This window comes from Pinus tabuliformis, chromosome 8 (assembly GCF_031772625.1).
Source record: "Pinus tabuliformis cultivar Carrire ecotype Pingquan chromosome 8, CPIR1, whole genome shotgun sequence".
Taxonomy (NCBI): Eukaryota; Viridiplantae; Streptophyta; class Pinopsida; order Pinales; family Pinaceae; genus Pinus; species Pinus tabuliformis.
In genome coordinates this window covers 1,289,393,432-1,289,415,268 of record NC_142294.1, presented here as the reverse complement: position 1 = coordinate 1,289,415,268, position 21,837 = coordinate 1,289,393,432, and the positions used below count along the sequence as shown (strand labels likewise).

General features: G+C 41.1%; 1 protein-coding gene and 1 pseudogene across 1 annotated transcript; one reads left to right on the top strand and one right to left on the bottom strand.

The window, feature by feature from the left end:
- Positions 1 to 1,905: 1,905 nt before the first annotated feature.
- LOC149240161 (uncharacterized) lies at positions 1,906 to 4,830 on the bottom strand. The gene has a single exon (XM_089370086.1). It carries the CDS (start codon positions 4,828 to 4,830, stop codon positions 1,906 to 1,908), a length of 2,925 nt encoding a protein of 974 aa, XP_089226212.1.
- A 14,153-nt stretch (positions 4,831 to 18,983) lies between these two features.
- LOC149240160 (G-type lectin S-receptor-like serine/threonine-protein kinase SD2-2 pseudogene) lies at positions 18,984 to 19,400 on the top strand (annotated as a pseudogene).
- The last annotated feature ends 2,437 nt before the right edge of the window (positions 19,401 to 21,837 follow it).

Below are 21,837 nucleotides of genomic sequence, written 5' to 3'. Positions count from 1 at the left end.
TTTAACTTTTATAAATGTGAAATATATTATAATTTATGTGTTTTTGATGCCTTTCATTTTTACTAATTATTTAATTTATATAATTACATTAATTAATTATGATTTATATACACTTTCATATTACATATTACAATCTAAATTAATTATTTATAAATAAATTAATATAATCCAATTTTTAAAAAATAACAATATTTTTTTAATATATGAATAAACTAAAATTTCAAAAAAAACACCTGCTTGTTATATTTTCAAACATTTTATTTTTTTTTGACTGTAACGGTTAATTTTTGATTGGCGGCAAAACAGCTGCCGCATACTTTTTACATCTGGAAGAGATTTCTCAAAATTCATATTTCTCAGCTTTCTTGTTACAAAATGTCGCCCTTTGGGGAGATGTTCACCGAATCCTTGCCTTATTGGTTCTGAGATATGCCAGACTATTCCAGTTTGCCAGTTAGGTTCTGGTTGATCGGCCATTTAAAAGTTTATGCTGTCTGATTTGGTTCTCTGTCTCGCAATAAGGAACAATGCCTTTTCCTCCTCTTTCCCTGGATGCACGAACTATTGAGGATCCCTCCGCTTTCTGGATGGAATGAAGAAGGGCGATCTTAGTCAATGCTGCTCCGCTTCTTGCTTTTACCCTCCTGGCAACTGCAACAACGGATCCTTGGCATTCAAACCAAAGCGATGTTTTCAGCTGCGGAAGTGATTCTAAACTTTACCTCCATCAACATTAATGATTGAAAATGCGCCCCAGATCTGATTATAGCCACTCGACCTCAGTTCCGGGAAGCTGCACACCTGTAACTCGCTGGTACAAGTCTCCACGCGATCTCACATTATCCAAGCCGACACAGGGGATTCCGTCTTTCAGTTTGGGGATTCACGAATGGAAACGATTCAGATGCTGCCCAATGATTCCTTGCTTTTCCCATGCAGTACCCTTCCTGTTATAAGATCGCCTCTGCCTTTGTTTACTTAAAATCAGTTATTCATCCTCAGGTTCCTGTTTCTGCTGAGTATTAAAGAGTCTGCCAGGGACAGAGAATCTGAGCATCAAAGTTTTGAATGCCCTCCTTTGGAGCTTGAAGATTTGACTCAGGAACCGGTGATTTGGTAACTAGCTAAGCATAGCCTGAAGCATATCCAGAGTTACTGGTTCAGAAGCTGAACCCCCATTCATCCGATAGAACAGTTTTCTTGGAAGGCAATTAAGGTATGATGCATTGAGAATCTTCAGAGTTGACTGTAAGGGTTCGATGGCTACTGGCTGAGCCAAGATTGGCTTCCAAATCAGCTTGTTGATTCAACTGCCTCAATATGTGGTAGAAGGAAATTTTTTGAAATTTGACCAGCATGGATCTAACTTTCTTGAGAATGCGGCCTAAGTGGATCTGCATCGGGTTCGAGAAAGAGTTCATTGCTTGAATGATGAGGCGAGAGTCTCCAAAGACCGTCAGGGATTGGATGTTCCGTTTGAGAGCCAGTTTCAGCCCCTGCCACAAAGCTAGAGCCTCAGCTCTATTGTTTGATTCGATTCCCAGACCCCAATGATACCTGAGAACTGTAGTGCCATCTGGATTCAGCAGTATTCCACCTCCTCCCGCAGCTCCAGGATTGCCTTTAGAGGCCCCGTCGAAAAATAGACAGTGGTCATCTAGGGCCGATCTCCACTTTAGAAATTCTTGTTCTTCCAGTCGTATTTCCCACATAGCATGGCAAGAGGCTGGCGAAACAGGGATGATTTGATTATTTGGAACAATATCTTTCAGCCAAAGCTCCTCCTCGCTGTCCAGGCTCACTTCGTTCCTTAAAGCCGTCTTAGCTTCCAGTGTCTCTCCCAGCATAGCTTTAATTTTGGATATAACCTTGTTAGATGTGCAGATTTCTCCTCTGAATATTCTGCTATTCCTTTCCAGCCATAACTTCCAGCAGATGAATTTCGGGATCCACATCCATGCAGTTTTTAGCAGGTTTTTTTTTTTTATTGAAAGAGAACGGAGCTAGCTTGGCCCACTCGTGAAGCAGATTTGGCACATTTCTTGGCATCTCAATCTTGTCCGCCCTTGAGCTCAGAACCCCGTTCCAAACAACCTTGGCAAAGGGGCACAACAACAACAGGTGATCAGCTGTTTCTTCCTCTGAAATACATAATGGGCATCTGGAAGGCCCTTCCATTCCACGTTTTCTCAGATTATCTCCAGTGAGAATACTGTTATGAGCAAGCGTCCAACAGAAGAAATCTATTTTAGGGAGAGAAGGGAAGTTCCATATGAATTTCCATTGCGTTGGGTCTGGAGGAACATTCGGAACAGCTATCAAACTTTTGTATCCTTCAGCAACCGAGAAGGAGCCAGTATGGGAGCCCCATCCTCTTTTGTCCTTGGCTGTTGCTGACAAGGGGGATTTTCCTTGGAGTTTGTCTAAGAGTAATGAAGCTTCAGATTTCAACCGGTGAGGCACCTCTCCTAGATTCCAGCTCTCCCATCTTCTACCATCATCCTCCGTCCAGTTGGATATGTCCCAGAGGGTTTCTTTGTTGTTGGATTGCAGCCATGATTTAATATTTGCCAGGCCTTCTATATGGTGTAGCGGCTGGTCTCCAAGAATCTGATCTTCCCAAATTCTGATTTTTTTCCCATTACCTGGAATCCAGTACAGCTTGGAGCTGAAATTCTCCAGAGCCGCGATACAGAGCTTGGATATTGGGGAACCTTTGGCGGTTTTTGGTGGAAGGTCCAAACATCTCAATCGTTGACCTTGAAAGTATTTCTTCCACAGTACTTTCTTGCTCCAGCTTGTTTTCCCAGCCACAATATTCCACAGAATTTTTGAGCCTAGAGCGAGATTTTGAGCAGCCAACTCTCTCATTTGCAGACCTCCTTCCATGAATGGTCTCTTAATGGTATCCCAATTTACAAGATGAAGTCTTCTTTCATTGTTTTTCCCCCCTTCCCACAGGAATCTCCTCAGCATACCATCCATTTTACTGAGAAAGGTTTTGGGGGCAAGGAGAATGGAATGCTGAAAGAGAGGCATGCTTGTTAGGACAGATTTTATAAGAATTATTTTCCCAGCAGTGTTCAGCCAGGAGGCTCCCCAGGCTTGAATTTTGAGTTTAAGCTTATCCAATAGGGGCATCCAATGGGTGACTTTAGGAATGGATCTGAAAATTGGGATCCCAAGGTATTTGAATGATTCCCAGTCCTGACATATTTTCATCTCAAGAAGCCTAGCTATATCAGCCAGATTTTTGGCTGAGCAGTTCCAGCCATAGATTGTGCTTTTTGAGTAGTTTATCTTGCTGCCGGAGGCTTCCTTATAAATGTCCAGTTCCTTTTTAAAAGATCTGGCCGAGTTAATGCTCGCTCCACCTAGAAGCAGCGTATCGTCGGCAAATTGGGCATGGTTTATGTCTTTGACTTTATGCACCATTCTGAGTCCTGGCAGAATTTGGACTTGCTGACAGAAGTCGAGCTGGAAACTAAGCACTGAGGCTTGAATAGCATAGAGAAGCGGTGACAGCGGACAGCCTTGTCTTAATCCCCTGGAAGCTTTAAAAAATTCAGTCGAACGGCCATTTACCAACGGTGCAATCCAAGGAGAGGCGATGCAGGCTTTCACCCAATTTATGAATTTTATTGAGAAGCCCATTTTCATCATGACAGCAAACAGAAAGTCATGCCTCACCCTGTCAAAGGCATTAGCCAAATCGAGTTTTATTACCATTCCTCTCTCTTTCCTCTGGCCACTTGAGTGAACTGCCTCTTGTACCAGCACAATATTATCGAGTATCTTTCTCCCTTTAATGAAGCCTCCTTGGTTCTCCGGGATGATGTCCGGCAGAATATTCTTGAGGCGAATGGATATTATTTTGGTAATCAGTTTATAACTAGTATTACACAGTGAAATGGGTCGAAATCTACTGAAATCTGAAGCTCCTTTTTCTTTCGGTATTAGTGCCAGGAAGGCTGAATTGGTACTGCCTCCTATATTTGCGCAGTATTGGGACTTCCTGACCATTCTCAGAAGGTCTTTATTGATAGTTGACCAGCAAGCCTGAAGGAACCTAGCAGTGAACCCATCAGGCCCTGGCGCCTTATCCGGTTCCATGCAATCCAAGGCTTTCTTGAGCTCATCCATGCTGATCGGAGCAGTCAGCATATTATTGACAGGGTCTTGCACACAGAGGGGAATTAGATTATACGGATAGGCTTGAGGATTTATAGGCTGGTCATCCGGCGCTGAATAGAGATCTTTGAAGTAAGAGAAGGCTGCTCTTTTGATGCCTTCAAAGTCTTTAACCACTTCATCATGGGAGCGAATTTCAGAAACATTTTTGAATTGCTTTCGGGCTTCGGCATGCTTGTGGAAGAAACTAGTATTTTTGTCGCCGGCTTGCAACCATAAGTTTCTGGATTTTTGTCTCCAATACTCCTCTTCGTCTCTACTGGCTTTATGAAGGGCTTTTTGCAACTCAATTTCTTTTTGGAGCAGACTTTGGGTAATAATTGAATTCTCCATTGATGTTTGGAGGACAGCAAGATTTTCTTCAGACTCTTTTCTCTTGGCAGCAGGAGTTTTCAAAGCTTTAGCCCACTCCTTGAGTCTTCTCTTAAGAGCCCGCAACTTTTCTTCCCACACGAAGAAAGGGGATCCCTGTATTTTCCGGTTCCAGACTTCAGAAACCACTTCATTGAAATCCTCTTGCTGAATCCACAACGGGCTAAATCTAAAAGGAATGGGGCCGAGAAACCCATCCATGGAGAGCTCGAGACTTATGGGTTTATGATCGGAGGTGCAGTTGGGCAGAATTTTGGATGAGGCCATTAGACCGCTAGTAAGGAAGGAGGCTTGGATTAGGAATCTGTCCAAACGAGCAGCTATATGGCTGGGGCCTAATCTTTTATTAGACCAGGTGTATTTCCCAGCTGAAGGTTTGATGTCCTCCAGATCCCAGCCAATCATTATATCTTCTACCCATTCTCTAGCTGGATCCCTTACAGGGGAACCACCTTTTTTCTCTTCAGCGCCTAGAGTAACGTTCAGATCCCCTGCAATAATGATGTTTTCTGGATTTTGCAGTAAAAGAAAGGACTGCAGCGAGTCCCAACAAAATTTTTTCTCTGATGGGGAGACCGGAGCATAAAGATTAAACATACTTACTTGTTGACCAGAGTCTTTGTGTAGAAGCTGAGTGAATATCCAGTGCTGGCAACTTTCTTCTTGAATCAAGTCGTATTTGGAGCTGTCCCAGAAGGAGGCAATCCCACCAGAGGCACCTCTAGCACTGACTGCTCTACCAGGGCCTTTGCGCCAGAATGTTTTGCTGGAGTGGAGGAGAAGAGTGTCCTCCAGCTTTGTCTCCTGGATGAGAAGGATTTCAGGCACATGCAACCTCACAATGTCTTTCAGGGCCTCTTCTTTCAGCCTGCTACCTAATCCTCTGCAATTCCAGGAGACGTATTTCATTATTTATTGGATTGGGGAGGAGTGGCTCCTTTTGGAGCCTTGTTATTCTTGCGCCCGGATCTGGTGTTCATCATTCCCTTTAGAGTTTTCTGGGAGCCTTGGAGAACATCCATGTAGGTTTTCTCCTCTCTCTGTTTCTTCTTGGATTTCCGGCCCCTTGTCGATTTGATAGGAGATATTTGTGAGCTGTCTGACTCGGATTCTCTTTCTTCTGTTTCTTCCCCTGAGTCAGATGCAAGACTAATGTGCTCGTCGTTGCCTGCTTTTTCTCCTTGATCTGCTTTGGCTGGGTGGGCATTTGATTCTTCTTCGGTATCTTTCCTTATCTTCGGCTGGTCTTGAGGTTCTTCTTGGTTCTCTAAGGCCTCCACCTTTTCACCTGAGGATGTGCCTTCGTTTGAGACTGGTTTGGACTTGTCATTGGGCTGATGATTCCCCTTTGGTCCTGTCTGCTTCTTCTCGTTTGGCTTTGAGACTACCTTTCCCTTTTTTATTTCCTTCCAACCTTCTTCTTCCTCTTTGTCCCCTGATGGTGCTTTGGGGCAGTTTCTTTGAAAATGGCCGTGCTCATGACAGATTCTGCATTTAAAGGGCAATTGCTCGTAATCCAGCTTCTGGAAGTGGTGCCAATCTCCCACTGTAAGCTTGATGGCTTCCGGTAGTCCAGCTTCGAGGTCAACTTCCACGCAGATTCTGGCGCAGGTGTATTGGCCCTTGTTATCAGCTTTGTCGATGAATCTACCCAGTCCGTTTCCTATCTTTTGCAGAGATTGATAGCTCCAGCAGTGTATTGGCAGATTGGGCAACCGAACCCAAACAGGGACCTCCTTTGGAACATCGACTGAGGGGTCAAAATCGGGTGTCCATTTGTTCAGAAAGAGACCTTGATTTCCCATGAAATATGGGCCATTTCTGAACACCAGATCTCGGTCTTCCTTGGTAGTGAATTCGAATATGAAAAATCCCCTTCCAACCGCGTAACTGATCACATTGTTGGGCAGCAGGGGTCTCCAGTTTCGTTGAACCCATTCATCAGTCGACTTTGTGGTTGGCCACCGACCCATAAATTGCCCCACTAAGCCTCTGTCAGCCAAGGCAAGGGCGATTTTGATCGTTTGGTCTTCTGGTAAAGCGATTTCTGGAATTTCGTCCAGCTTTTTGATAAACTTCGGGACTTCAGGGTGAGATCGTTTTTTTCCCCTCTGCGTTAGAATACTTCGGAAGGCTTCTGCAGGTGTTAGCGGAGGGGTGGGAGAGGGCTCCGCACCCCCTGGAGCAGCCATGGCGGTGGCAGTCTTTCGCAGACCTAGCTTGGTCTCGTATCAGAGCGCGCGCGTTTCTCTCCTTCTTTTCAAACATTTTTTTATATCATATAATCTTTATTTATTTTTAAAAAAATTAACAACTCATTAAAAAATATTAAAAAATAAAATCCCGAAAAAATTCCAAACGTATGTAGCAACGTAAATATAGGAAACAATAAAAACAAGAACTAGTTATCTTAATCATGGATGTCCGCTTAATATATTGTTATTCAATGCTATTTAAAATACGTTACTTTTTATATCATTTATAATATATAATTTTTCAACTAAAAGGGATAAATTTGTTGAAGTAATTGTTATTGCAATAAATTTGTTGGAGTAATTGTTATATTAATTAGATTAATTATTATTTTGTACATAAGAGAGTAATTTTATAGTTTATAAGGGTTTGGAAGTTTATTAATATTTATAAGTTTAGTTGTAACATAAAACTTTAATATGATATTAGAGATTTTTAATATAGTATTAGAGACTTAGTTTAATTTTCATTTTTTAAATTATTTTTGATAAAAAAATATTAAAATAATTATCACTGGCCATTAAAAATTAATTAATAACTACTCATTCAAAATATTAATAAAAAATTAAAATTTACCAATATTTATAAATTTTAATATCACTGAAAACATTCAATAAAATCAAAAGCCAATTTAAATAATATCCATATTTTCAATTTACTCATGCAGTGTAGTGCAATTATATTGAAGTGCCAAACATAGTTTTATCTCTAACTCTTATATTTATTTTTCCTAAAATCAATGTCAAACCAACTTTAAATTATATTCACATTGTCAATTACTCTTTAAATCGTGCTCATGTTTTCACCTAACAAAAGTATTGGGCTGTTTTTTAATTGTCTCCAGCTCCAAGTTTTCACTTTCCTTTCTCATAGTTTATGTCAAAGAGAACCGTACACATTTGCAATGCTATTTCTTTAAACATTTGATAATATAAGAAGAACTATTTAGTAATACAGTTATATAAATTAAATTTTTGACTAACATGAATTTATAATGAGAAACGATTATTTTATAATAATTTTTTTTTTTTTTACCAACATTAATTTATAATAAGTATCCAAAACACTTATTTTATAATAAATTTAATATTATTAATTTTAAGAAAAACCATAAAAATTTAATTATATTCGATTTATATGTTAATTAATTTTTTAATTATAATTTTATTTAATCATTATTAAAAGAATAATTAATATATAAATTGAATATATAGAAAATTACAAAAAAAATACATATAATCAGTAAAATATAGTAAAACAACTATAGGTAATAAGAGTTCAATGTCATAAATAAAAATTAAATGGATATTTGTGGATATGACAATTTTTTTAAATTAAATTGAAAGGTAAAAAATGGCATAACTACTTTTGAAATAAATCTCAATCCTTTATCCTGTGAAAATTCAGCTAACCTCCAATCTTATTTGAGCAACAAATATTAATTCTTCTAATTGTTAATTTAATTAAATAATTTAATTGTTGTGTGCTACCACAAATATCAAATTAAATACACTGCAACCTTCACAAATAAAATACCATGGAAAAAATAAAAACACTTGAAGAAATAAATGCACACACATAATATGACATTGTTATTTTTGGAGTAAGTCCTTGGAAAAACCCAACTCGGGAAAACTGTTGCAACAACTGGGGTTTTTTATATTATGCAGTAGTGAAAACTGAGTACAATCTATGTATACTTAAACTAGCAATCCAAACAGAGAAATAACTGACAATAATAACTAGTGAGAAAAATTTCTCACTCCATAGGTGATCCAACAATCGCCTCATCTCAAATTGAGTTGCTCCTTGCTCCCTTTGCACAGTCACTACGTCAACCTACCCAATTACTGCATCTCACAAGCTCGGAACTATGTCTCCTCTCATTGTCTCATGAGCTACTATATGGGAAACTTATACTCTTTGCCTCCGGACCCTCTGCCCATCTTTTGGTTCAGAATTTCTCCTTCTCCCCAGCAAAAGGAAAATCTCCCCAAGAGTGTTCTATGTTGCCTCTCTGTGGCAATCACTGCCTCTTTGCAATGTACTCAACGGATCTGGAAAAGATTCATCCGGCCTCATTGTCTCTACCCCTCTCTCACTACTTTGATCTCATTGAATCACCTCTGCCAACTGAATGTTGCTACTTTGGAGATCAATTTCCCAGCAAAATCGAATGCTCAACTGATTTGGTGTATCTTCTACAAGCCCCGTTGACTTCTTCTTATAATCCTCCATGGAGACTTCAATGGTCAAGATTAAATCTTAATCGATGGCTAGGATTAACTAGAAATTGATCCATGTACTTTTCTAGAACATTCTCGCCGTGAAATAATTAATTCTGATTAATTAATCATATTTCCTAAGTTTAGACTTAAGAAATATTAAAAATTGACTAATAAATCTAATTAAGTCGTCTCTAGGTGGAATTTCCAGAAATGATTTATGGGTATTGGAGAATACATGTATTCTAGCCTCTCCACCAAATCTCGTGTCGAGAACACATATGATGCTACAAAAACTAACACTCTCTTTTAGCGACGAATGTGTTCTAGTGTTGCAACCCACTGAAACAACACTCTGCCTCTGCATCATCTCCTATCAAATCGCTGATGTATGGCTGTTGCTGCCCACCAACTACTGCGCAACTTTGATATGTGTCGCATCTGCGCTGCTTCTGACCCTGTTGAACTACTGCCAACACTGCATCTGCACTGCAAGTCCTTCTCATCTGTTGTTGCTACAACTAAAAATCATCTTAAATAATGAATCAATTGTGATTAGTATGATACATTTGTCACCCAAGCCTCTGACTGCTGCTAGTATCTGCATTGTCAGTAAGGTATCTGTGGTTTTTCTAACTTTGCATTGTGCCACTCTACACTGCGCTACCCAACATCTGATTGCAACTAGACTCTCGATCTATCACTCTGGCATCTAACTACATCTATTGCCACTTATCCATCCTGCTACTGAATATTGTGGGCCTCGTAGCAAGGTATTGACTCAGGAGGTGGACCACCTCAAGAATCATTCCCATCTGTAGCACTTTGGGGCTACAAAACCAAATCACCCCATTTGACTCCTGCAGTTATATCAACAAACATGGCAAAGTCTTCCTCTAGCCTGTAGGTCAGCATATCGATCTTTGTTGATGCTGCTTGCTGATCCTTCTTCTCCTCCTTTTCCTTCTGACTAAGAGGACACTAGACAATGTAGTGGCCAAGCTCACCACATCTAAAGCACTTGACCTTCGACATGCCCTTCTTCTTCTTTCATTGCTCCCCTTGTCCTTGACTGGGACCCTTCAATGTGAGGGCCACATTCTCCTCCTCCTTCATCTGCGTTGACCCACAGTTGTTGCCATTAATGCTCAACTTAGTTGGTGTATCTTCTCCAAGCCCCACGACTTCTTCTTATAATCCTCCTTTGAGACTTCAACGACCAAGATTAAATCTTAATTGATGGCTAGGATTAACTAGAAATCGATCCCTGTAATTTTCTAGAACATTATCAGCATGACTTAATTAATTATGATTAATTAATCATATTCCCTAAGTTTAGACTTAGGAAATATTAAAAATTGACTAATAAATCTAATTCAGTCATCTCTAGGTGGAATTTCCAGAAACAGTGGCTAGAACACATCTGATGCTACAAAAGCTAACATATCCATGACTAGTAATAAAATTATTTTATGGATATTATGTGGAAATTAAAACTCTACCATCCACCTAATAATTATTGATAGTAAAATTAACATTCTAGAATTTCGATTCCAAAATAAACATGAATATGAACCTAATAAAAAACTTTTAATGAATTCCAAATACAACTAAAAATTCATCCTATTATACATAAAATTAGTATGTACAAAAGAGATGTTATGCAAATAAGGAAATCCATAGTTCATCTCTAACTTTTGAGATTAGCAATGATTAATTATAATTAGGGTTAACATAAAGAGATGGACTAGACATACAGTTTTACGAGTTACTAATCGATATTATACAAAGAAGGAAATCCATAGTTCATCTTTGACTTTTGAGATTAGCAATTATTAATTATAATTAGGGTAAAAATAAAGAGATGGAATAGACATAATGTTTTATGAATTACTAACACAAAAGATTAGTATAGGAGTGGTGAACTATGTAGATGCAAGTAGGTAATAGTTCCTAGGAAACTCGTTTGCAATGACTAGAGAAAAGGACGATTGACTTAGACTAGTGTGTAAAGACTCATATATATTTTGAATACTATGAGAGCCTTCCACTTACACTACCTTCATTTTATGCTCCTAAATCTTGAAGGTTAGAGAACTTGCCAAACCCACATTGGATTTATAGAAACAATGTATGTCTTACTTATGAAATGATAAATTTTTGTGATTCGTATTTTAATCCAAATTGAGTGCAAAGTACATATTTTCATTGCAAATTTGAGGATACATGGCTCCGTTCAATGATAGAATAGTTAAGTACATAGTCTACAGTAAACTATGTTCCATTTATGGCATCACCATTTTGTGAAACCCCACTTTACGTCCTATCAGTCACGTTTTGTCGTGGAAGATGAGGGACAAATTCGAGTGTATATTGTACTAGGAAATAAAAAATGGAGCATGTTATGGGCACAGTCCAAGGATCATTACAAGTTGTATGCCCTATGTGGCACTTATGGATCATGTAACAATGACAATTTCCAGGCCCGTAGCTGCATGACTGGATTTGTCCCTAAACACAGCCATGCATGGGACTATCAACAGTGATTGAGCGACAGTGTTTGGAAGATGCCGTTACGATGCATTCATGCTATAAATGAGACCATTGCTGATGGATTTGCAGAGTTCAGTGGTAAGTACATTCCCCCTGAAGGGGTTTCATACAGAGGGAAAGGGCCGTGTCAGCAATTGCTTGTGTAATGCATATGCCTCCATTGTTAACCACACTTTGTAGTCATGTGTAATGTGGTTTGGTGAATTGCTAGATACATACGATACCTCCAATGGGATATCTCTCTTTTTACGGTTAAATGAATCTTATTTCAACAAAATCTGCAATGAAAACAAGAAGGTGACTCTTGCTGGCGTAGTGGGTGGCGTGATGCATGGGTGGGTGCTATTCTGGCCATTGTGCTTCTATTTCTCTGGTGGTGTGGACGACCTCGTTTGTCTGCTACAGAATATGCGTCGTCTGCACTTATCGTATTCACTTAGAAAGGGTTACAGATTGCAACGAAGAATTTTTATGAGCGTCTTGGAGGTGTAGGTTTCAAATCCGTATGTAAGGGGACTCTACCAGACAATTTTGTCGTGATTGTTTAGAAGTTGGATGGTGTGAACCAAGGGGAGAAGAAATTTCGCATGTAGGTAAGCACTATCGGAATTATGCAGCATGTGAATTTGGTTAGGTTGCGGGGATTTTGCACCGAGGGCTTCAGAAGACTGTTGGTCTGCCAATACATTGTTGAGATATTAATAGGTTAGGTGTTATTTTATTTGAGTTTGTTGTCTGCTAGGTGTCATAGACAGTTCAGTTTTACTTCAGTTCTACTCTATAGGTGTTGACTTCTACTTCAGTCATTTATTGTTGATGTCTACAATGTAATCTATTTAACTATTTTGAATATTGAGAAGAACAACCTCTGCTCCACGTTTTTTTCTCATTCTTTATCATGGTATCAGAGCACCAGATCACATAAGACTCTAGAGAGCAACGTTTCAAATCTTTTGGGCTGGAAAAGAAAAAGCGTGAGAAGACGAAGAGAAAAGAGCCTCAGAGAAATTGGGCAGTTGTAAATGAAGCCTAGAGCGCAGTATTCGCAGCTCAGCCAATAAAAAATTGCGCAGAAATTTCTCAATATTTTCGCACCCCGTGCTTTAAAGAACTGCACATAGCAGATCTTGTAAGGACCTGCAGTCCTTATGCGTGCGCTCCGGCTTGAAGGTGAGCTCGACCTTGGCGTGCGAAGTATCGTGGAGTAATACAAGTGCGTAAAGGTTGGGTGGACGAGTCATATATATGCGTGGGAGCCTTGGTTAAACATATGGAGGCCGACTTGGTGGATATAGGGGCTTATGCGATGAAGCGTGGGCATAGGGAGGTCGGCTGGGCAAGCCACCACCATGCCCTACGCTTGGTATAAGTTGTGTTGCGTTGGCTCATTCAAACATCATCGCAACTCGCTCAATACATCTTCGCTCATGTAGAGAGGCGCAGATCTGCAAGTGCGCAAGTCTAAGGGGAAGGCGCAGATTTAAGGATGCGCCCGTTCTTGGGCGGTCGTGCACGGTGAAGCGCGGTTGTGGGTGAAGGTGCGGGCAGGAGTGCTCGGCGGTTGGGTGAGGGCGCGCACAGGTGTGTGGCGCCCGACGGATGGTTGAGGCGTGCACGGGTGGTGCGCCTGATGATCGGTTGAGGCGTGCACGATGAACGTGTAGTGCCCATTTGTGCTAAGTCTTGGAGTGGGTGTCTTGGTGGCTCGGGTGAGCGCTCGCCCATCGTGCAAGTGTGCACGAAGGTGAATGAAGGTTGGAACCAAAGGTCGTAGAGTTGGGTAGGCAGTACTATGTGCTGTTCACATGATTTGGGCATTTGCCAAGAGTTGGCAAGTGGGACTGCGTGTGGGCAGGTGTACACGGTTTGGGCATTTGCGACCAAATGAAGAGTGAACCGGCGAAGACGTGAAACAAGGTGAACGAAGAGTTGGTGAGTCGTGCGGCGACCGTGCGGAGGTGCCGACGAGCTAAGCAACCAGGTTTGCTGAAGTTGGAAATTTGGCTAAGTATAATTTTGGGGTTTCCCAAGGACTTAGCCTGTACTTTGTAAAAGTGGAAAAATTATATATATTGATATTCGGGCAGACTCATATTGCAAGGAGTTTCCCCTCCCTTTATATTGTTGTGCATTTCTCTTGTTTAATGCTGTTGATAATGAATGTGTATGGGTGTTCATTGGTATAAAGGTACATTAATAATACTTGGTAACGAAAATAAAACTAAGTATGGAATGTTAAGGCGTAGTCCACGAACATAAGTATTGCTGAAAAGAAAGTGTTCGGTGGTTCCGCACCTCGCTATAAGCGGTTGAAAGACTACCGCAGGTGTAGGGGCGTGACATTTGGTATCAGAGCCAGGTTGATGACCGGGTTGATAATGAAGTGTTGATCCCACTGCACTATCATGACAGTTGGTATCAAAGCTCGGTTGGAGCTAGTGAGCAAGGTTGCTCGTGACGAAGTGACAATGGAAGCAGGTACTTGCAGGTGAAGGAAGTTGGTTTCACATACAAGTGGAACAAGGGCCGGTTCATGATTGCAGGGAACTTGGTGAAGCTGGTGAATGAAACAGGTTTAGCAGGGGTGAAGCTTAGTGCTTGGGCCAAGCTGAACGACAAGGCATGGCAGATTTGGAAGAAAGCAAAGGGAAGCTCTTGCTTACCTTATACAGGTTGAAGCAGATGAAAGAAGAGAATCCTCAGATTCGAAAGGAACTTGAAGTCTTGGAAAAGAATGTTGAAAACGAACTTCTTCAACTTGGTTGGACAATGGAGCAAGGTGAAGTTGCAGATTGTGCTATCAAGGCAGAGGAAGCAGTGATAGTTGAAGATGTTGCAGATATGACAACGATGGAGGATGAACTTGAGATTGATCAAGTTGGCCCAGGATCATGCGGTTTGGAGACATGGATGAATGAGGATACTCATTTGGAGGAACCTCATGATGATGATGAAGAGCAAGGATTGTTGATTGTTGCAGGACTTGTTGGGGTTGTTTGTGACCTTAGGATGAAAGGTGCAAAGGCCCATGACAAGGGAGGAACATGATGATCGTTGTCAAGGAGTGGGTCATGTTTTAGCCACTTTGGCTAAGTGCCCGGCATGGCTCATGGACAGATTGGAGGGCACACTCTTGAGGTATGATGATGCTTGGGTGGACTTCTCATGGCCGAGACCAAGAGATAGTCTTGGTGAAACCTTTAGTGGGGGAGCTATGATGGAAGGGACTCATGATGATGTTGATATGGTTGGGTGACTGAGTTCACTAGACCGAAGATTGCAGATTTGGATGAGGATGACCGATTGTTGTGATGGGTCTACTTGATTGGACTACATGGGCAACTTAGTCATGGACATCAGGTTGGAGACATGGAGCATGGCAGTCTTATGTGGGGACATTATGTAGGAGCACTTGTAGAGGTGTCACTTATGGGCATCCAATGAGGAGTGCCAAGGTAGGGATGTTGTGCAGATGGATTTGTTGATGTGACATGGAGATGTTTTTCTTATGAGCCGATGGAGAGGTTGTGCACTTATGTACAACAAGGCCATGGACTTGGATGGAGTTGTGAGCAGACTATGGAGCATTCCTACTACATGGAGAGCTGAGGCATCTTGCAGAGACCTTTGGGCCGAGACTTGTATGCTTGCTAGGATGTTGGTTGGGGATGACTTATGGAGCTCATGATGACATGAGATTGTTGTGACTTTTGGGGACTTCATATATGGTGGACTTGGGGACACTTTGGAGCAATGGAGTTACAACGATGATGATGCCTTGGTGGCAACACTTGGGCATGGGTTGAGCTGAGACTCAACCACTTTTGACACATGGGGGTTGATTGATCTATGATCATGGGCAACACATGGATAGATGAGATAGGTGTATACTTGTTTCTATGGTAGACTTTAGGGATGACACATTGCAGATATGATGGAGGTTGCCTCATGGACCTGGATGTGGCACACCGAGAGTTGGAGATTGATGAGATGATCTCTTCATATGGAGGAGATACACATATGGATGATGATGTTGGGATAGATGCGGCTGATTTCATGCAACACATCGACACCAAACATCATGGACAACATGTTGCAGATGAGATGAGGACTACTTCATGGACCTGAGCATGGATTACGCTTATATGGAGATGGATTCTTGATCGAGTTGAGGGTGTGACAGGATGTTTTGAGAAACGGCTGATGGTGGCATGAGGATGTGCATTCTCATGGTTTGAGCATGACATTTGGATTAGCTACTCAACTAGTTCAGACATGGGGGACGTCAGTGTACAAAAATGTGTAAGCATTTGTTGGAGTATCAGGGCAGCAGTTCACATGATGACGACACATGATGAGGTCGACACGAGATGTTGCAGTGGGCATGTAGCTTGAGATGGAGGGACCAGCCTTCCATGATGGGGAGCAGCATGTGGAGATTGTGACAGAGGGGTCGATGGTCATGGATTGAGATGATCTCTGATGTATGACATACCGATGAGGTGTATACCTTGGTATGGTGATCTTGGTGATAGATGGTTGCCGAGGCGAGACATGGTGGAGACGGTGGTTCTACATATGATGCAGAGATGTTTGAAGTATGTGGAGGAGTTGACATCATGGATATTGATGATCTTGTTGGATGGCTACCAGGATGGTATGTTGTCGAGGACGAAAACGACTTCAGGTGGAGGAGGATGTAAGGACCTGCAGTCCTTATGCGTGCGCTCCGACTTGAAGGCGAGCTCGACCTTGGCGTGCGAAGTATCGTGGAGTAATACAAGTGCGTAAAGGTTGGGTGGACGAGTCATATATATGCGTGGGAACCTTGGTTAAACATATGGAGACCGACTTGGTGGATATAGGGGCTTATGCAATGAAGCGTGGGCGTAGGGAGGTCGGCTGGGCAAGCCACCACCATGACCTATGCTTGGTATATGTTGTGTTGCGTTGGCTCATTCAAACATCATCGCAACTCGCTCATACATCTTCGCTCATGTAGAGAGGTGCAGATCTGCAAGTGCGCAAGTCTAAGGGAAAGGCGCAGATTTAAGGATGCGCCCATTCTTGGGCAGTCATGCACGGTGAAGCGCAATTGTGGGTGAAGGTACGGGCAGGAGCGCCCAGCGGTTGGGTGAGGGCGCGCACGGGTGTGTAGCGCCCGACGGACGGTTGAGGCGTGCACGGGTGGTGTGCCATATGATCGGTTGAGGCGTGCACGGTGAACGTGTAGTGCCCGTTTGTGCTAAGTCTTGGCGTGGGTGTCTTGGTGGCTCGAGTGAGCACTCGCCCATCATGCAAGTGTGCACGAAGGTGAACGAAGGTTGGAACCAGAGGTCGTAGAGTTGGGCAGGCAGTACTACGTGCTGTTCACACGATTTGGGCATTTGCCAAGAGTTGGCAAGTGGGACTGCGTGTGGGCAGGTGTACACGGTTTGGGCGTTTGCGACCAAACGAAGATGTGCAACAAGGTGAACGAAGAGTTGGTGAGTCGTGCGGCGACCGTGCGGAGGTGCCGACGAGCTGAGAAACTGGGTTTGCTGAAGTTGGAAATTTGGCTAAGTATAAATTTGGGGTTTCCCAAGGACTTAGCCTGTACTTTGTAAAAGTGGAAAAATTATATATATTGATATTCGGGTAGACTCATATTGCAGGGAGTTTCCCCTCCCTTTATACTGTTGTGCATTTCTCTTGTTTAATGTTGTTGATAATGAATGTGTATGGGTGTTCATTGGTATAAAGGTACATTAATAATACTTGGTAACGAAAATAAAACTAAGTATGGAATGTTAAGGCGTAGTCCACGAACATAAGTATTGGTGAAAAGAAAGTGTTCGGTGGTGCCGCACCTCGCTATAAGCGGTTGAAAGACTACTGCAAGTGTAGGGGCGTGACAGATCTCGTCATAGCAGCGCACAGAACAAAAGTTTAAATTTCAAGTTTTCAACTCTCACCGAATTCAAAGACTTATGTGTTTAAGGTGTGAAACGTCAAACTTATCCGCCCAATAGTTCGTTTCAAAGGTCAAAGGGTAATTTTTTTTTAAATCATGAAGCAATGCACTTATTTGTTTTTTTCAAATCTCAAAAAAAAGGTTCACAACAATACAAAGTCATAAAAGACTTTATTCACGAAGGTTTTAATTCATGAAGTGAAAAAAAGAGAAAGGATTTTCATGAATGTTTTCCTTTTTTTAAAAGGAGATATATTAAAGGGGACTATTAAGAAGAAGAGAGTTTGTTATTTTTATTTTTTTAAATAAAAAAATCTTGGAAAAAAAAAGGATTTTTTTTAAGAAGGTGATATTGGTTATAAAAAAAAGAGGGAATTTTTTTTAAGGAGATTAAAAAACAAAAGGGCGCACAAATTTGTATTTGAAGAAATGGTTTCCTCCAACACTTTGGTACAGAACCCGATTCTTCTTGGCAAAGATTACGAGTCTTGGTATTTGAGAATGAAGAGATTCCTGCAAGCTCAAGAGCGTTGGGATACACTTCAGACTGCCTATATAGAGCCGAACCAAGAAGCATTGGCGGTCATGTCCAATAATCAGAGGAATGCAACTGCTGAACTGAGAAAGAAATAACACAGACTAAATGTTGGATAGAAAACTCAATCGATGACTTTATTTTCGATAAGATAATTGGTGCATCCATAGCATATGAAGCTTGGGAAATCTTGAAAGATGCGTATCAAGGTAATGATACAATGAAGATAGTGAAATTACAGACATTGAGATCACAGTTTGAAACCCTAAAGATGATTGACACAGAAAATGTGGATCAGTTCATGACTAGAGTCGTGGGAATAGTCAATCAGATCAAGCTCATCAGTGAAACCATTTCAGATCAGAAAATTGTTCAAAAAGTCCTTTGAAGTTTGCCCAAGAAATATGACATGATTGTAACAACCATTCTGAAATCCAAATATTTTACAACTTTCTTAGTAGAACAATTGACTGGATCACTTCTGGCACATGAAACAAGACTCAACTTGCCAGAAGATTCCATGGAACAAGCTTTCAAAGAACAACTCTCATTTGGCAGAGGATTCATAGGCAAAAACAAGCGAGGTAGAGGCCAAAGCAGAGGCAGATCATAACATCATCATGTAATAGAGCAGTGGAGACCTCCACAAAACCAAACTCAAAAAAGTAGACCATGGAGCAAATCTAATGTCCAATTTTATTACTACAAAAAATTTGGGCATTATGAACATGAATTTAGAAAGAAACGGTCAGATCAACAAAGAGGCAATGTCCATCTCTCCAACAATCAAGGGGAATCCTCTGAATATGGCTCCCTCAACTCCTTACTCCACAAAATCCAAAGTGATGATGATGAGATTCAGAACAAGATGCTTGACTGGAAAACATGCTTCAACATCACGATGGGGGTTGCCCAGGCCATTCACTACTTGCATGAGGAGTGCATAGATTGGATCATCCACTGTGACATTAAGCTGGAAAACATCCTTATGGATTACAATTTCTACCCCAAGGTGGCTGATTTGGGGTTGGTGAAGCTTCGAGGCAGAGATTATAGTAAGGTGCTAACGACCATTAGAGGAACCAGAGGGTACTTGGCCCCAGAGTGGCTCTTTGACCTACCAAATAGTGTAAAGGAAAAAATCTATAGCTTCAGCATGACATTTCTCGAAATAATGGCAACGCGAAGAAACATGGATGTGGACTCAGAATCCAGTTATCAGGTGTTCTTTCCAGCATGGGCTGCAACTCAAATCAATGACAAAAATGCCATGGAAGTGCTTGACAAGAAATTGATGAACGATGGAGACACAGAGTAGGTCCAAAGGGATGCCATCATTGGGGGATGGTGCATCCAGGATGACAAAGATGCGAGGCCATCAAAGAAGCCCTGAAGATATTGGAAGGTATTGTAGAGGTGCCCCCTTTGCCCCCAGCTCCCTTCTCTCCACAAACATCTCCCTTAAGACCCGACAGTCTTGTGCTTTTCTTCTGGGATAAATATTCTTCTAGGCGTGCACACAATAACAAAAATGATCCTCCCTCCCTCGAATCCTCTATAGAATCTCACTGAGTATTCTCTCTTCATTTTCATTTATATCAAAATATTTTACGAAATTCAAGTAGAATAGAATTATCCCTGGATAATAAAAAAACCTTAAATGGATGGATGAAAGACCTAGAGTCACATTCTGGTTTAAACTCGGGCTTCCTCCCGTGGATATCTCTCCTTTGTTTGTTTAATGACAATGTGTACATAGAGAAAGCAATATAATTGTCATGATTTGAATGGTATTTCATTAATAATTTTTTTTTTTTGTAAAGCTTGGCAGGACCTTCTTTTTTCTATTTATAAAATATAAGTTTACACCACATGTGACATAGGTGGCCTCAATTTGCCCAGTGGGAAACCAAGTCTGTTGGCCACCTATCCTCGTTATAAGCCATCCAAAACAGGCGATCTACTCAAGCTATATATGTATCTATATCATGATAAGAGTCTGAGTGTCTATCTATTGATGAGCACTAGTATTGCAGCAAGGATGTTGCAACTCCTGGGCTACCACCTTTACTTATCAACTCGGGGTTCGTAAAAACTTGGAGGTGACAGTGCTATATGCACAAGTAAAAGTGAAGGTCCTACCTGTTGTCATTGTTCATCCGGTGAGCGACCCCAGGGGTTCCAAGCTAGACTTCTATATAGTTAGAAGAAGCTTGATTCTTTGATGGAAGAAGAGAAAATCTATTCTAAGAGAGCTACTCTACTGCAATAATGAGGAAAACAACATGTAATGCTAAATCACACCATATCCTAATTAACCATTTAAACAGCTACACTAAGCAGAATTGCTAAATCAACACTAACTTAATGATGCTATCTAAGTTACATAAGTAAAGAGCATCAAACCATACTAATGTGTGAGCAAGAAAACTAAACTAAATCTGTTTTCACTTTTTTTTTTGTAAAATGAAGCATGCAATTTAATTGTTCTTGTGGATGTGACAGGTGGATGGAAGGTGGTTGAGGATGGCTAAAAGGCTTATGGAGTGATTGGATGGGGTGGAAGGGTCCTAGGAGGCTTTTTGTGACTTCCTAGAGGTTCCCCATCAATTTGGCCTCAAAACAGGCCGTTTCAGGAAAACCTATAGGATGTACTAGAAACCTACAGGATGATCCTGTAGGAATTACAGGAAACCTATAGGATACAGCCGAGAGATAATTGTGAGGTGTTGGAGGTGTTGGGAAGCTGGAAAAAGGTGTGTGATGAGTGGGATAGGGTGTTAGAAGGTCTAGGAACACTCAGGAGTCAATATCCAAGAGAAGAGATGGCTAGATTCACTCAATGTGTCTAGGGGGATTTCAATGAAAAAGGACAAAAAACTAGTGAGGGTGATGGTGGAACAAGAGATGGTTAAGGTTGATGAGGTGGAATATGGATGCTAGTGATGAAGTCTAGAACTCTTCCTGAAGTACCTACAGTACTTAAAACATGTGTGTCTTTCAAGAACTATGCAACAAGATACATCTTCATAAACTAGAAAAGCATGAATCAATTGCCCATATTATGCATGAAGAAAGTGCTGAAGGAAATGAGAACATGAGTGAGATCTTATTGCAAAAATAGATTAATGGAAAAATATGACAGTGAAATTAACCAAATGTTGAATCAAGACAAAAAAATCCAAAGCTCATGCAAGAACTAGAAATCTGTATTTTTGGGGCTGCTGAAGGGTCTCTTCCTCAAGTCATGGTCCCAGAGGGAGGAAGTGAGGCTGAGGCACCTGCTGATAACCTTGTGGTGATCCTTTTTCTCCTTGCTAACCTGCTAACTGAAAGAAGGCACAAATGGAAGAAAACTAACATACAACCAATCTAATCTACACTGTTGTAATGGAAATGCAACTACTTAAGCAAATAAACAATCAAACTATGAATCTATGATAACATACATGTACAATAAAGAGGAGCCTTGGTTGCTAGGGTTCAGTCCTAACCCAAGAGCTTCATCCCTCTGAGCTAACTTAGTGTTGGCTCAAAACAAAACTCATTCTTATTATCAAAACAATGGATTACATAAAAAACTGTCACAAGTCTTGCAGCTCGAAAATAGAGTAGAGTTTTACAATAAAAAAATCTGAATCCTACTGAGGTCCTAGCCCTCTGTACTTATACATTTGAAGTCTCCAACGAATTCCTTGAAATTAGGGAGGCTCGGCTCCCAAACTCGAGATAGACTAGTGCTTTTTCTTTCACTT